The sequence below is a fragment of the Carcharhinus amblyrhynchos genome, chromosome 6, assembly GCF_965287045.1.
Source record: "Carcharhinus amblyrhynchos chromosome 6, sCarAmb.v2.hapA, whole genome shotgun sequence".
In the NCBI taxonomy this organism is placed as follows: Eukaryota; Metazoa; Chordata; class Chondrichthyes; order Carcharhiniformes; family Carcharhinidae; genus Carcharhinus; species Carcharhinus amblyrhynchos.
In genome coordinates, this window is record NC_137329.1 from 69361148 (window position 1) to 69377400 (window position 16253).

A 16253-nucleotide genomic window follows, 5' to 3' on the forward strand; every position below is an offset into this window, starting at 1 on the left:
TGGTGGGGGGGGCATGGTGGCATAGCACTGCTGCCTCTCAGCGCTAGGAACCCAGGTGCGATTCCAGGCTTGGGTCACTGTCTGTGTGCACATTCTCCCTGTGTCTGCGTCGGTTTCCTCCGGGTGCTCCACTTTCCTCCCACAGTCCAAAGATATGGGGGTAGGTAGATTGGCCAGGCTAAATTTTCCCTTAATGTCCTAAGGTGTGTAGATTAGGCAATTAGCGGGGTAAATACATGGGGTTACAGGGTTATGGGCCAGGCAGGATTATTCTTGGTGCAGGCCCGATGGGCTGAATGGCCTCCTTCTGCACTATAGGGATTTTATAATATTTAGTCATATTATATTCATGTTATTGCTATTTTTGACTGTACTTCAAATGTCTTTGCTCCCTCTGGTTGTGCTAGAAGAGGACATCAGCCAAAGACAAATCTTGGCTGATGCTTGTAACACAAAGTACAATCACCTCACAGTATAGGTACACAGGTCAGGAATGGCCCACTGCAGTGAGGGAATCCCTGGAGACTGAACCCCCAACAAGGAACTGATGGTCAACAGAACATTAGTCTCATAACTGATCTCTAAACAGATCCAGATGTGGAGATGCCGGTATCGGCTGGGGTGGACAAAATGAGAGGGCACACAACACCAGGTTATAGTCCAACAGGTTTATTTGAAATCACAAGCTTTTGGAGTGCTGCTCCTTCATCAGATGAAAATCTTGCTCCACTTCACCTGACAAAGGAGCAGCACTCAGAAAGCATGCGATTTCAAAGAAACCTGTTGGACTATAACCTGGTGTCATGTGACCTTTTCATCTTTTACAAATCAATGAGCAGCTTTTCGAGGGTCGAGAGTGGACAATCTGGATAAAGGCTCACTGTGTTCTCACACACTCACCATATCCTCCGGCCTGGATGGGTGTCTTTGGGGAAGCACAATTGTACAGGCTGAAGTCCTCGGTCTGGAAACCAGCCCGATTGAGCGAGGGCTCCGATGCACTGCGATGAATCTTTGGCAAGGATCTGGCCAGCAACTCAATCGAGGCAAGAATCTGCAATGCAGAAGTGCTTCATTATTCAGTAGTCTGAGAACCACTTGTACATCATCAGTCAGCCCTCACTGGAACTCCTCCATCTCCCTATCCATGTCAGAGGCTTCTAGTAAGAACATTGAATTAACGGCTGAATCCATAGATTTAGACACATTTACACTAGAGAAGAAGGCCATTCAGCCCACTGTGTCCATGCTGGTAAACAAAGATCTGACCACATTTGTCACATTTTGCAGCATTTCATCCATTACTCTGGAGGTTATGGCAGCACAAGTGAATATCTAAATATTTATCCAAAGTTACAAGAATTTGTGACTTGCCTTCCCTTTCAGGCAGTGTGTTCCAGACTTCCACTGCCTTCTGGGTAAAAAAGTGTTTCCTGAACTCCCCTCTTAGCCTTCCACCTCTTACCTTAAATCCATGCCCCAGGGTTATTGATCCCTCTACTAATAGAAAAAGTGCCTTCCTACCCACCCTATCTCTGCCTCTTATAATGTTATATACTTCCATCCGCTCTTCTCTCAATCTTTGCTGCTTGAAGAAAACAACCCCAGTCTGTCCAACCTTGGTGCAGAGAGGGCAATGCCTTTTGTTTCCAAGCCTTTGTTGGATTCAAGTCTAGTCTCTTTGCTGGCTCTGTTCCACAACTTCTCGAATAGGTGCTATATGCCGACTGTGACCCCAACAATAAATAAAACACTAAGGAGGCTTTTCAACTCATCAAGTCTATGACAGCTCTTTGTAGAACAATCCAATCAGTGCCATTTGCCCAGTCTATCTCCGTTTCCCTGTCATGCTTAGACAAATCAAAAATCACTTCTTTCTACATTCAGAACCAGTACGAGGGTCAAGAGAACAGGGACCTAATCTCCAGCAGTCAAAGTCACAGCCATAGAGTTTACAGCATAGAAAAAGGCCCTTCAGCCATTGTCTGCTCCAGCCATCTAACACCTACATATTCTAATCCCAATTCCAGCACTTGGTACTGTGACAACATTCTGACTAATATTCGGAGGGAGGAGCCAAGTCTAATACTTACCTGAGGGAACAGAGGGCGTTCATCCCGCTTCTTCTTCAAACAGTCCACCATTAACCTCTTCATTGCCTTTGGACAGTTACTGCGCACCTTACTGAGGTCAGGGGTCAGATAACCTCGGCCAACCATGAAGATTATCTGAAAGCCAATCAAAGGGGAAAACACATCAAATTGACAGCAAACTATTAAACTTGTATGGTATAGATCTACACCTAACCTAGCTGCAGGCCTTAACATATCACTGGAACATTTCAAAACTGCTTTCAGTATTCATAGAATAGAATCCCTACAGTGTAGAAAGAGGCCATTCAGCCCATCATGTCTGCACTGACCACAATCACATCCAGGCCCAATTCCTGCATCTACCCTGCTAATTCCCACTGACACTAGGGTCAATTCAGCATGGCCAATCAACCAAAATATACTGGACATTTTACCTCAGCTGGAGCTGCAGGAATGAAGAGATGGAACAAGGTGGGGCATAGATGATGGGTGACACTCAGATTATACATACAACATTCCTGTTAAAGTGGGGCATACTGTGGCTAATACCGACTCGGGACTATACTTTTCCCTGTCAATTTTTCACCAGAATTCACCAAAAACTTGGATCATTGTTACTTTTTGAAATACAGCAAACTCATTCACAAAGGCACTTCAAGACAGGGTGCGGCTGCTGATGGGCAGGATGGGAGAGGGAATGGGGCTGTTTTGTCTTGCCAGTTTCCCCCTGGCCCCAGTGACAAGCATTCCCAGGTATCTAACAACTACCTTCACATAGAAAATTGTGTCTTCACATAGAAAATTGACCCAAGGTGCACAGTCTGGGCCAGGAACTGGCAAATGGAATTTAATGTTGGCAAGTGCGAGGTGGTCCACTTTGGTAGGAATAATGGTAGGAAGGATTATTACTTACATGGAGAAAAACTGCAGCAGGCGGCGGTGCAGAGGGACCTCGGGGTCCTTGTGCATGAGTCGCAAAAACCTAGCTTGCAGGTGCAGCAGGTGGTCAGGAAGGCGAATGAGATGCTGGCCTTCATAGCGAGGGGGATTGAATATAAAAGTAGGGAGGTCTTGCTGCGGCTGTATAGGGCATTGGTGAGGCCGCAGCTGGAGTACTGTGTGCAGTTTTGGGCGCCGTACTTACGCAAGGATATTTTGGCCTTGGAGGGAGTGCAGAGGAGGTTTACTAGGCTGATGCCGGAGTTGAGGGGGTTGAGCTATGAGGAGAGGCTGAATAAATTAGGCTTGTACTCGTTAGAGTTTAGAAGAATGAGGGGAGATCTCATTGAGACGTATAAGATGATGAATGGGATGGATAGGATAGAGGTGGAGAGACTCTTCCCGCTCAGAAAGGACAGTAGGACTAGGGGGCACAGCCTCAAGATAAAGGGGGGGGGGCGGTTTAGAACGGAGTTGAGGAAGAACTTCTTCACTCAAAGGGTGGTGAATCTCTGGAATTCTCTGCCTGTTGAAGTGGTGGAGGCTACCTTGCTAAATATTTTTAAGAAGAGGGTTGATGGGTTTTTGATAAGAGAGGGGATTAAGGGTTATGGGGAGAGGGCGGGAATGTGGAACTGAGCCACGACAGATCAGCCATGATCTTATTGAATGGCGGGGCAGGTCGAAGGGCCAGATGGCCTACTCCTGCTCCTATTTCTTATGTTCTTATAACAAATCAGTCAGAAATGATCAACTTATTTGAACTTAACAACATAAGTAACACTTCAAAATAGGAATTTCCTGTTAAAAATGTTATCAGGTGTTTGAATTAGATAACTTCGAATGAACAGGATTAAACTTCAGACACAGAACAAATCTACTGTCCTCTCTCTATTGGAGAGGATGGAACAAAGTATGAATGACATGAGCTTGGGCAGTCACAGCCTTGTACACGTGGGATAGGCCAGCAACACTGAACTGGGAACTGTACAAAGAGAAGCAGCCTCTTGGTTGGAAAATGAAGAAATATAGTACTGTTGAGCAGGGGGGACATTCGAGCCTGGAGGCGAGACAGATTTCTGACAGCATGGAGAGTTTTACTCTGTCCCAAAACAGCTCCAGTATATGTTACATACAGAGTAAACCTCCCTCTGCACTGTTCCCATAAAACATTCCCAGAACAGTTACAGCATGGGGCCAGATACAGATTAAAGCTCCCTTTACACTATCGCCATTAATCACTGGAAAACCGGTACAGCACGTGGTTAGATAAACAGTAAAGCTCCCTCTTCGTTGTCCCCATTAAACACTCCAACAACAGTTAAAGCACGGGGTTGGATACAGAGTAAAGCTCCCACTAAACTGACCCCATCAAACCCTCCCAGGACAGATAGAGATCACAGGGTTCAATACAAAACTCACTTGACACGGTCACCATCAAACACTCCCAGGACGGGAATAGCTTGCAGTTAGATAAAGAATATATCTCCTTCTACACAGTCCATATCAAACACTCCCAAGAAGGTACAGCATGGATTTAGATACAGAACATAGCTCCCTCTGCACTATCACCATCAAACACTCCCAAAACAGCTATAGCACTGGTTAAGTGTATTGTCCATGCATTTTTACAACATATCCAACTGATGGTCTTCCTGCTCTGGGTGTTTTTGATGGACACTGATTAATAAGTCTTTCCATTCTCAATTATAAGATTCTCATCTTGAAATTTCATTTTAATCCAATAATGAAAATAAAATAATTCTGCAGCAGGTATATGTTTACTCACCTGATCTCGGTTATTGATGTTTGAATAGGGTAACTGCCCACTCATTAACTCATAAAGAACGACCCCAAACGCATAGACATCAGACTGAAAACTATAGGGGTTTTTGTCTTGCATTCGAATCACCTCAGGTGCCTACAAAAAGGCAAAAGGTTGGATTAATAAGGGTAAGCATCTGGTCTACTGGTGGAAATCAGGTCATTGAAGGGCAGGGAGGTCAGTGAAAGATTCAGAGCTTCCAGAAAGGACAGCTTGCTTCCCAATCTCCATCCAGCCACTGTTGTTTCCAGATGCACTCCTCACTGGGAGTGGTGGATGGTGAAGTAACCTCAGGCACAAGAGAAAGCCATTGTACTCAAGAGCAAAAATTCAACATAACGTAAGCAATAGCTCACAAACTAGCTGGATGAGTTGTGACCATCAACAAAAGAAAAATACTGCAGATGTTGGAAAGCTGAAATAAAAAAAATGCTGGATACATTCAGCAGGTCAAACAGCATTTATACAGGGAGAAACAAAGCTTTATAGCAGTCTTCTGGAAGTTTAGCACAGGAGAAAATAGTGCAAACTGTATAATGAAAAGCCAATTGGCCTGCAATTGGCACACACTTGCTTTCTGCCAGCCTTCTGGTACCTGATCCAAGTGACTGAGGACTGTTAGTGGGGATTATGTCTGTGGAGGGAGTGATGAAATGCTGATCAGCAGCAGGAATCCCTTCCCTTAGGCCGATTTCAACTCAACTGGAAATTGAGCGGGGGAGACTTGGCTGGTGCTGATCTGTGCTACACTAGCCACTCAACCCTCAGTTTTGAATATGCAGCTCATTATTGACTCCTGTCATCAGATCCAAGTCCAGCCCCACTGTACAAACATCTCGCCAACCTCAACTTCCACTGGTAGGAAATTCTCTTCAATGCTCAAAAAGATGAAGGAAATGCCACTTAAAGATTTTTGAACTTGTATTCAACTGCCTCTCACCAAAACAGCTGAGAATCTGTTGGGGGAGAAACTTGCTCTGGATGCCATGTAGAAGCATCACAAAAAAGGACAATTTTTTAAGCTATTTCTGGTGGAACGATGCTGAAAAGCACAGATTTACTGCAAATTAATAACCAGAGGGACTCTCATTATTACTTCACAAGAAGAGCCTCTACCCAGAAGCTTAGTTGTGCAGCCTCCTTCTTAAGAAGGATAGCCAACAAGTAAAAACAAAGCAGCAAAATACTGCAATGCTGGAAACCTGAAATAACATAGAATGCTGGATAAACTCAGTAGATTCGGCAGCATCTGTGGAGAGAGCAATAGAGTTGAGTCCATATGACCCTTCTACAGAACTGAAGAGGGATAGAAATATAATGAATTACATTTCGCTCTCGGTGTTCATTCCAGCCTTCTGGACTCAGCATGGAGTTCAACAACTTCAGACTGTGAACTTTCCCCTCCATCTGGTTTTTTGTTTACTTGGTTTGCCCCAATTCAATCCCATCCCACTCCAGGGCCATCTGTCACTTATTTTTCAGTTTTGCATTCACTGAGCATTGATAATTTGTTCTCTTAGTAACACATTATACTATTTTACCTTTATGCTACTATTAGCCCCTCTTTAGTTCTTAATGGCACCATTAACACTCGCTTTGTATAGTGTCTGGAACATCTTTGTCAATCTGTCCATAGCCATGGCCTATCTCTGGCCCTCCATCCTGCCCTACCCTCCCTTTACAACTAAATATTTCATTACACTTTTATTCCTCTTCAGTTCTGTAGAAGAGTATACAGATTTCAAACATTAAAGGCAGGATTTTATGGCCTTGCTCATCCTGAAACCGTAAAATCCAGCCCAAGGTCAACAGACCTTTCCATGTTCGACTCCTTGCCTGCTCCAATTCCCGTGGTGGTAAAATTCTGGCCTAATCTTTTTCTCTCCATAGATGCTGCCAGACCTGCTGAGTTTTTCTAGCATTTTATGTTTTTACTGTAGTGAAAGATAGCCTCAAATAGAGGGAGGGTTGGTGTGAGAGAAGGAAGGAACAAATTGTGTTGGTGGCTTTGTTGGTTAAAATTTTAGCTAAGGTAAGTGATGTGTTACAATGGGACATAATGCAGATTTCTGCAGCAAATTTGCAGGAGTCCTGGCCTACTGGTGGAGCTGAAGAGCTTCTGATACCTAGCCATTTACTTTATCTTTTTTATTCATTCTGGCTGGGCCAGCATTTATTGCCCATCCCTAATTGCCCTTCATTCCAGAGGGCATTTAAGAGTCAACCACATTGCTGTGGATCTGGAATCACATGTAGGCCAAACTAGGTAAGGATGGCAGATTTCCTTCCCCTAAGTGCTGCTAGTAAACCAGATGGGCTTTTTACAACAATTGACAATGATTTTCAGGATCATCATTAGATTTCCAGATTTTTATTGATTTCAAATTTCACAGTCTGCTGTAGTGAGGTTTGAACCCAGATCTACTTCTGGGTCTCTAGATTACTAGTTCAGTAACAATACCAGTACTCCACTGCATCCCCTATAAAAGTAAATGTTTTCTAACAGGACTGGGTTTTCATCCACTGGGTAACAAAGACATTGATTGGACTGAAGGATTTTACTTTGCTGACCTTGATGCTACAGATGGAAACTGAATGATATGAATGGGTCTTGACATCTGCAATTGATCTTGTATAAATCAGAGTGAATTAAGCTGAAAGAGATTTGACAATTAAATGTTGTTAACATGTATTTAATCTCCTGGTTATGAATATGTAGTACAGGTGCTGACTGAACTGAATCAGTGTACAGTCAAGGTAATACCACACATTGCTCTTCCCTTTCAGCATTAATATTATAATTGCCAACTTCAGGTACAGTTTCAGCACTCACCATCCACAGGATAGAACCGGATAATTGTTCAAATTGGTGGGACCCGCTCCACCGTGATTTCACTGTTGCCAAGCCAAAATCCCCAATTTTCACTGTAAGGTCTTCATGTAGAAAAATATCTTTGACTGGAATTAAGGAACTCAGAGACAACAAGTCTGCACAATACATGTTTCTATTCCCAAATTCCCAAAGTATGAACAAAAGTGTGGCCTTTTGCATCTTGACCCAACTGTCTTCTTGAATTGAAAGCAAATATACCCCACGTGATTTATACAGGAGTTTAAGTATTTATGTCCGAGGACATTTCTCAACTTATTCAGTACAAGAAAACAGAAACAAAACTCTGCTTAAAGTGCAAAAGAACAATTTTCCATCCCATTGACCCACCATTAATTAATTAATTTCACTGATTTACAGAATATATGGTTAAAGGGAATGAAGTGGATATAGACTTTCAAAAGGAGTGTGATAAACTGCCACAACTAGCTATGAAACCTAAGGCACAGAGTATGACAGGGATTGTAGTGGCTTGGGCAGAGGGTACGTGAGGGCAGATATGGTGGTGAACTTTAGGGCAAAAGGTTTTAGGCAATAGTATGCCTTAGGGAGCTATGCCAGGGTCTTGGCACCCGAGGACTGATTTTTGCAGGCTAAAGATACCAAATCAAAAGGCATGGAAAATTGATTAAATATTAAAGATATCAGAGTGCATAAGTTAGTACGGAAACATGGGGAAAAAGGAGGGGAATAGACCTGGGAGAAGGAGGGAGGCAGATGGGGGTGCGGTGGGGAGGGAGGCAGATTGGGGGGTGGGGGGTGGGGAGGGAGGCAGATGGGGGAGGTGGGGAGGCAGGCGGTGGGAGGGGAGTGGTGGAAAGATTGCTGAGCTGATTGTTAGCCCATTGAAAATACTATGAATACTCCTTCCATGGCCATCAAGGTGTGGCATTGGACTTGAACCCAGAGGTTCTGATTCAGACATAGGGGAGCCAACACTGTACCACAAGACCTCCTCATTTCTTCTCACACGAAGACAGCACAATGATCTTTTCAGCTGCCCCAAAGGCTTCTGCAATGCTTTTACACAGAAAAAATTGTGTCATTAGGTCAATAACATCAAAGCTGTTGGGGGGGAGGGGAGGGGGTTCAGGGGCTGCCAACACTAGATGGTTAAATTTGCAACCTTTGCTAGATCGCAACTAACACCACCAGTGCATGTGGTTCAGTTAACTAGCACCATCAGCACATGGTTCAGTTGACTAGTACCACAAACACATGTGGCTCAGTTAACTAACACTACCAGTACCTATGGTTTAGTCAGCTAGAAGTTTCAAGTTTATTCACACTGCAATGAAGTTACTGTGAAGCACCAACATATGATTCAATTAACTCGCAGCACCAACATGTTTGATTCATTTAATTAGCATCACCAACACACAGTTCTGTTACTGACTCCCTCTGCCAACTGTGCTATTAGGGAGGGTTTACTCGTTAACCGTTAAACAGCCACTGCCTCACTGCTCACACACAAAGTATGAAAGGATACTATTACTCTTCAGATCTCTGTGGATAATGGACTTTGCGTGTAGGTAGCTGTGACAAAGAACTGTCGTCATTAACATTTTCAACTTCAGTGTTCACTTTCTATATGAGGCATAAGACTGGTTTATAGGACAACTGGCAAATGTCCTCAATGCCGGCCATTTCATTCAGCGGCTGGTATGAAACACCCCAGGATACACAGAGCTCCTTTACTTCCATTTCTAAGTTTGCTTGCTCCATTTTTGGCAGCACGTTATGATTCACCTCCAGGAAGGGTGACATAGAATAAGGGCATTGTGTCATTTGTAAATTCCAAAAACAAAGTGTTAGCAAAAACTGGGGTTGGGGTCGGCCAGAAGGTGCAACCTTCACCCACAAGGTGAGTGGGGAGGGGGTCACTTTTCTACTCAATGATCTATAAAATAAACCACAAGTTCCTTTGAAATCCCAGTTTTCTTTCTGTGACTCAGGCTCTCAGTTGTCCTACACAGGTTTCTATGGTCAACAGTAAAGTATTGGACTTACTCCATGCCCTGTGCAGTCTGGCGGGCAATGTCAATGAGCTTGATCATCTCAAACTTGGTCTCGATGATGTGAAGGTGGTGATAGAGACTGGAGCCCTCACACCACTGTGTCACAATGGCCAGCTGAGGCTTTGTGGTGTAACCCATAAATAGGAGGATGTTAACGTGCCGGGTTTTTCTATACAGGAAAAGAAACACTGATATTAATTCATCATTCAGAAAATGTTCAGTCAGAAGGTGAGGTAAATCTTTCAGCATCCAAGTCTTCTGGAGTACAGTACTGAGGTAGGCCAGGTGAACCAGATAATGATGAAAGAAGGGACAAGGTCCACAGAGAAGGAAACAGGCTGTTACAGACTAATTCTATTCAGCATAGAATCCTACAGTGCAGAAGGAGGCCATTCAGTCCATCAAATCTGCACTGACCACAATCCCACCCTGGGCTGATTCCCTATCCCATGCATTTACCCTAGCAAGTCCCCCTGATACTAAGGGTCAATATATATGGCCAATCAACCTAACACGCACATCATTGGACTGTGGGAGGAAATTGGAGTACCCGGAGGAAACCCACGCAGACACGGGGAGAATGTGCAAACTCCACACAGACAGTGACCCAAGCTGGGAATACAACCCGGGTTTTTAGCACTGACAGGCAGCAGTGCTAGCCACTGTGCCACCCCCTATTATAAATTCTTGTGTGTTTATTTCCATCCCATGTCAAGCTGAGGATAATGCTCCTGTAACATTCAATAAATTTCTTGGTCCATTTGGTCCAATATTTTACTTGCTCAACCCCAGCAATGAAGGGATTCAATGTTCTGGGCTCATTTCCTGTCATGAGCAGTGGTGGGAAAGAGACAGCCAAAGTGGGAAACATGTGGAGGGGCCTGTAGTGAGAGAACAGGAGTGGAGATGGTGGAGAGGAGGGGAAGGGGAGTAAAGAAAGGAAAATGGGAACGCAGTGGGGAAAGAGGAGTGAAGAAAGAGATAGCTCGCAATTGAGGAGCTGTGAGTGAGGAATGGAGTGTGGATAATGTTCATGGGAAATCAACTGGGCACAATGGTTAATAATCCACACTAGTTTTTTCCAGCTAATAAGCCATTCACATTTTATCCATGCTTTTGTTTCACCCAGTTTTCTCTCTCCTGAAATCACTAACACCTGGCTGGGGTTCAGCTCGCAGGACAACCCTCTCAACTATGTAGCCATTCATTGTACGACCCACAACAGTAAGTATCAGCCGGGCTTCAATGTTAAAACCAGGCATCAACCCACACATCACCCAGTGACAGACTGTGCAGAGCTTACATGACAACCAGAAGTCCCAGACCTCAAATAAACACCGTGAGTTTGTGTTGCTTTGATAGATGGATGCATACCTTAGCTATGTATACAATAGGGAAAATGTTCACTCCAAGCATTAGAAACCAAGATTGCACTGGATACTCCATGAACTGAAGGTTAATTGCCTGGATACTGCTGACAGCAACTCAGAAAATTTACTGAGATTAAAAAAAAGTTACTTTAAATTTACCTGTAAATACTTTACCTTATCAGTTCTATAAAAATATTGAATTTGGGAAGCAACTTGACAGAGTGAGGCAGGAAGATGTGATGAAACCTCCAGCAATGTAGTCAAGCAGAATTGAAAGTTTTACTGGAAATGCATTAAAATATAGGTGGAATCTACATTCATAAAGAGCTAGAAGCTGCCAACAGAAGATCGAAGATGAAATGGGGAGCAGAAGCACAGAAGTTTCAATTTTAGAATGTAGTTTTGAGAGGATTATGTACTATATGTACAATGAAGAGCTATTATACAGCAAGAAATTATGAAGGCAGATGGGATGTTGGCTTTTATTGCAAGGAGGATGGAGTATAGAAGGGAAGTCTTGCTACAACTGCACAGGTATTGATGAGACCACAGCTAGGATACTGTGTATGGTTTAAGACAATAGGATATAGGAGCAGAATTAGGCCATTTGGCCCATCGAGTCTGCGTGCCATTTGATCATGGCTGATATGTTTCTCAACCCCATACATTTGCCTTTTCTCCCTAATCTTTAATCCCTTACCAATCAAGGATCTATCTACGTCTTAAATAGACTCAATGGCTTGGCCTCCACAGCCTTCTGTGGCAATGAATTCCACAGATTTACCACTCTCTGGCTGAAGAAATTCCTCCTCATCTCACTCTGAAGGGTTGCCCTTTATTCTGAGGCTGTGCCCTTAGATCCTAGTGTCTCCTTCTAATGGAAACATCTTCGCCACACCCACTCTATCCAGGCCTTTCAGTATTCTGCAAGTTTCAATGAGACCCCGCCCCCCCCACCCTTCTAAACTCTATCAAGTGCAGACCCAGATTCCTCAAATGCTCCTCATATGTCACCTTATCTAAGGAGGGACCATGATTGCATTTGAGGAAGTTCAGAAAAGATTCAAAGAACAAAGAAAATTACAACACAGGAACAGATCCTTCAGCCCTCCAAACCTGCACCAACCATGCTGCCCGACTGAACTAAAACCCCCTCCCCTTCCTCCATTCCCATCCTATTCATGTATTTGTCCAGACACCCCTTAAAAGTCACTACCATATCTGCTTCCACTACTTCTCCTAGCAGCAAGTTCCAGGCACCCACCAACCTTTATGTAAAAAACCTTGCCTTGTACATCTCCTCTAAACCTTGCCCCTCGCACCTTAAACCTATGCCCCCTAGTAACTGATTCTTCCATCCTGGGAAAAAGCTTCTGACTACAACTCTATCTATGCCCCTCATAATCTTGTAGACTTCTGTCAGGTCGGCTCTCAACCTCCATTGTTCGAGTGGGAACAAACCAAGTGTCTCCAACCTCTCTTCATAGCTAATGCCCTCTATTCTAGGCAACATCCTAGTAAATCTTTTCTGTACCCTCTCCAAAGCCTCCACATTCTTCTGGTAGTGTGGTGACCAGAATTGATCACTATGTTCCAAGTATGGCCTAACTAAGGTTCTATAAAACTGCTACATGACGTGCCAATTTTTAAACTCAATGCCCTGGCCGATGAAGGCAAGCATACCGTATGCCTTCTTGACTACCGTCTCCACCTGCGTTGCCATTTTCAGTGACCTGTGTACTTGTATATCCAGATCCCTCTGCCTATCAATAATTTTCAGGGTTCTGCCATTTGCTGTATATTTCCTATCTGTATTAGACTTTCCAAAATGCATTACCTCACATTTGTCCGGATGTCACTTGGGTGATTCCTGGGGTGAGGGGCCGTCTCATGAGGTAAGATTGAGCAGATTGGGCCTGTACTCACTGGAGTGTAGAAGAATAAGAGATGATCTTATTGAACGTTTAACATTCTGAGGGGGTCTGACAGGGTAGATGCTGAGAGGGTGTTTCCTCTTGCAGAGACAAATTAGAACTAGGCGAGATATTTCAAAATAAGACATCCCCATTTAAGATGGAGGCGAGAAGGAATTTCTTCATTCAGAGAAATTCTCTCCCTCAGTGAGCAATGGAGAGTGGGTCACTGAATATTTTCAAAACTGAGTTATACAAATTCTCTATTAACAAGGGAGTCAGAGCTATATGGGGAAGGCCCTTTGGCCCACTGAGTGTGCACCAACAATAATTACCACTAAAGTCACGCAATCCCATTTTTTTAGCACTTGTCCTATATCCTTATTTCAAATGCTCATCCAAATACTTTTTAAAAGGTTGTAAGGTTTCTGACCTGCACAACCTTCTCAGGTTGTGCATTCCAGATTCTCACTACCCTCTGAGTGAAAAACATTTTTTTCGAATGCAGTCTGAATCTCTTGCCCTTCACCCTAAAATGATGCCCCCTTGAGATTGACCTCTCAACCAAGTGGGAACAGCTACTTCCTATTCACCCTGTCCATGCCCTTCACAAGCTTATACACGTCAATCATGTTCCCCCTGCAGCCTGCTCTGCTATAGACAAAACAATCCCAGCCTATCCAGTCTCTCTTTATAACTCAAACGTTCTACCCTAGGCAACATCCTGGTGAATCTTCTCTGTATTCCCTCCTGTGCATTCACATCCTTCCTATAGCGAGATGATGAGAACTGCACACAGTACTCCAGTGGCTTAACGAACATTCTGTACAATTCCATCATAATCTCCTTGCTTTTGCACTCTAATGCCGAGCCTGATAAAAGCTAGTGCCCCATATGCCTTATCTACCCTATTCGCCTGCTCTGCCACCTTCAACGATCTGTGAATAAGTGCCCCAAGATCCATCTGTTCCTCTGAGCTTCTTAGAGTTGAGGGTTATGGGTGTTGGGTAGGACAATGGAGTTTAAGGCAACAATCAGATCAGCCATGATCTTACTGATTAGCAGGACAGGTTCAATATGCTGAATAGTCTATTCCTATCTACTCCTGATAGTTGTAATGAGGAAATAAAACATTTACAAAAGGATATAGACAGATTAGGTGACTGGATCAAAATGTGGCAGATGGTGTTTAATGTGGGTAAGTGTGAGGATATCCATTTTGGTCAGATAAATGGAAAGGTAACTTACTGTCTAAACGAAGAGAGACTTTGGGACGCTTCAGTGCAGACGGATCTGGATTTCTTTGTGCATGAGTCACAGAAATTTGGTATGTAGGTACAGCAGATAATAAGGAAGTGAACGGAATTTTAGCATTTATAGCCAAAGGAATAGAGCGTTGCTGTAACTGTACAGTTTTGGTCCCCTTTTTGAGGAAGGATGTAGTGGCATTACAGAGGTAGTTCAGAGGAGGTTCATTAGATCGATACCAGAAATGAGGGGCTTATCCTTATGATGAAAGATTGAGTAGTTTAGTCCTATACTCTCTAGAGTACATAAAATGATACTCTTTATAAGATGATAATTGTATTGACAAAGTAGACGTAGAAAGGACGTTTCCTCTTTTGTGGCAATCTAAAACAACAGGTTTAAAACAGAGATGAGGAGAAACGACTTCTCTCAAAGGATGGTGAATTTGTGGAATTCACTACCTCGGAGTGCAGCGGACACTGAATAAATTCGAGGAGATAGATTTTTAATTAGTGATGAGTTGAAGGGTTATGGAGAACAGGCAACAAAGCAGGGGTGAGGCCAAGACAAGATCAGTCATGATCACAATGGACATCAAAGCAGGCTCAAGGGATTGAATTGCTTACTCCGGCTCCTAGATTTTATGTTCTATTTCTTATGTACTGATATTCATACAAAACATTGGAATTAGCAGTACATCATATTAAATCTATCCACAGTAGTATACTTTTGTTGCTTTAATGACAGAGTGCTTATTACATCACTGACACTGAGCCAAGGGAGGGACCAGAGTAGTTTATAGGGCTGGACATTAGTTCTGGTGTTTCTTCTGTCTGGACTGCTGAGCAACTAGGAATTCAAACAATCAAAGACTCCAATTTGGTACAAAGGTCCATGTTGGTTCAGGTCTCCACACTGCATGTTAGCCCTGATTCAGCAACTCTTGGACAGCATGGCATGGAGACAGACTGGGCTACTGTATCCTGAGTCTAGGAACAAGAAAGCTGGCTTGCTTTGGACTTGGGTAAACAGTTACCACTGTTCTATCATCTGGAGATCGATTTTATCAACTATTGAAGTTGCTGGTGACATCAAGTTGTCCAGGTTTGACTGGGATTCACCACATGACATCTTGAGTACTTTCTCATTTGTTTAGCAGATTCAACAATAACTTCAAAAGGTAATCTGACCAAAACTTAAGGGGGTAACATTTATAGGAAAAGGGCAGTGGTGTGGAACTAATTGGAAAAGTAACTGATGGTACAAATATGATGGACCAAATGGTCTCTTTGTATGTTTGATAATCTATAATTCTAGAATGCAAAGCAGATACTTTGTTTTTTGATAAGAGAGAGGGTCAATGAAGGTAACATGGTTGATGTGGTGAAATTTTAACAAAAACACATCTGTTAAAATTTCACATTATAGGTTTTTCAGCAACATTGAGGCCCATGGAATAAAAGGGACATTGGCAGCCCGGATACAAAGTTGGTAGAGCGACAGGAAACAGATTAGTGGTGAACAGTTGTTTTTTTGGACTGAAGGAAGATTTATAACAAGGGATCCTGGGTTGGGTATTAGGAGCACTGCTTTTCCATATAGTATTAATGCCCTAGATGTGGGATTACAGCCCTTAAATTCAAAATTTGCAGATGACACAAACGTGGAAGTATTGTGAATAGTGAGGTGAATAGTGAGGAGAATAGCGATAGATTCCAAGAGATCACAGGTTAGTGGAACGGCAGACAGATGGAAAATGAATTTTAATGTAGGGAAGCATGAAGAAGTGAAACATTTTGGTCTAAAGAACATAGAGAGACAATTTAAAATAAAGAGCACAAAGCACACTGAAAAATCAAATACTAAGGCATACAGAATCCTGAATTTTAAAAATTGAATAGAAAAGCAAGGAAGATAAGGCGAACTATTAAAAAACACCGGTTTGGCTTCAACTAAA

General features: G+C 43.1%; 1 protein-coding gene across 4 annotated transcripts in view; it reads right to left on the minus strand.

The window, feature by feature from the left end:
• The window catches only part of braf (B-Raf proto-oncogene, serine/threonine kinase), a 130504-nt gene that overhangs the window by 13446 nt on the left and 100805 nt on the right, over nucleotides 1–16253 (minus strand). For all 4 annotated transcript variants that reach the window (XM_080190608.1, XM_080190605.1, XM_080190609.1 and 1 more), the window contains 6 exons: nucleotides 9758–9934; nucleotides 9237–9283; nucleotides 7691–7809; nucleotides 4822–4953; nucleotides 2094–2228; nucleotides 901–1054 (listed from right to left, as the gene is read on the minus strand). In XM_080190608.1, coding sequence (XP_080046734.1) covers nucleotides 901–1054; nucleotides 2094–2228; nucleotides 4822–4953; nucleotides 7691–7809; nucleotides 9237–9283; nucleotides 9758–9934 — 764 coding nt within the window. The remainder of the gene's footprint in view (nucleotides 1–900; nucleotides 1055–2093; nucleotides 2229–4821; nucleotides 4954–7690; nucleotides 7810–9236; nucleotides 9284–9757; nucleotides 9935–16253) is intronic.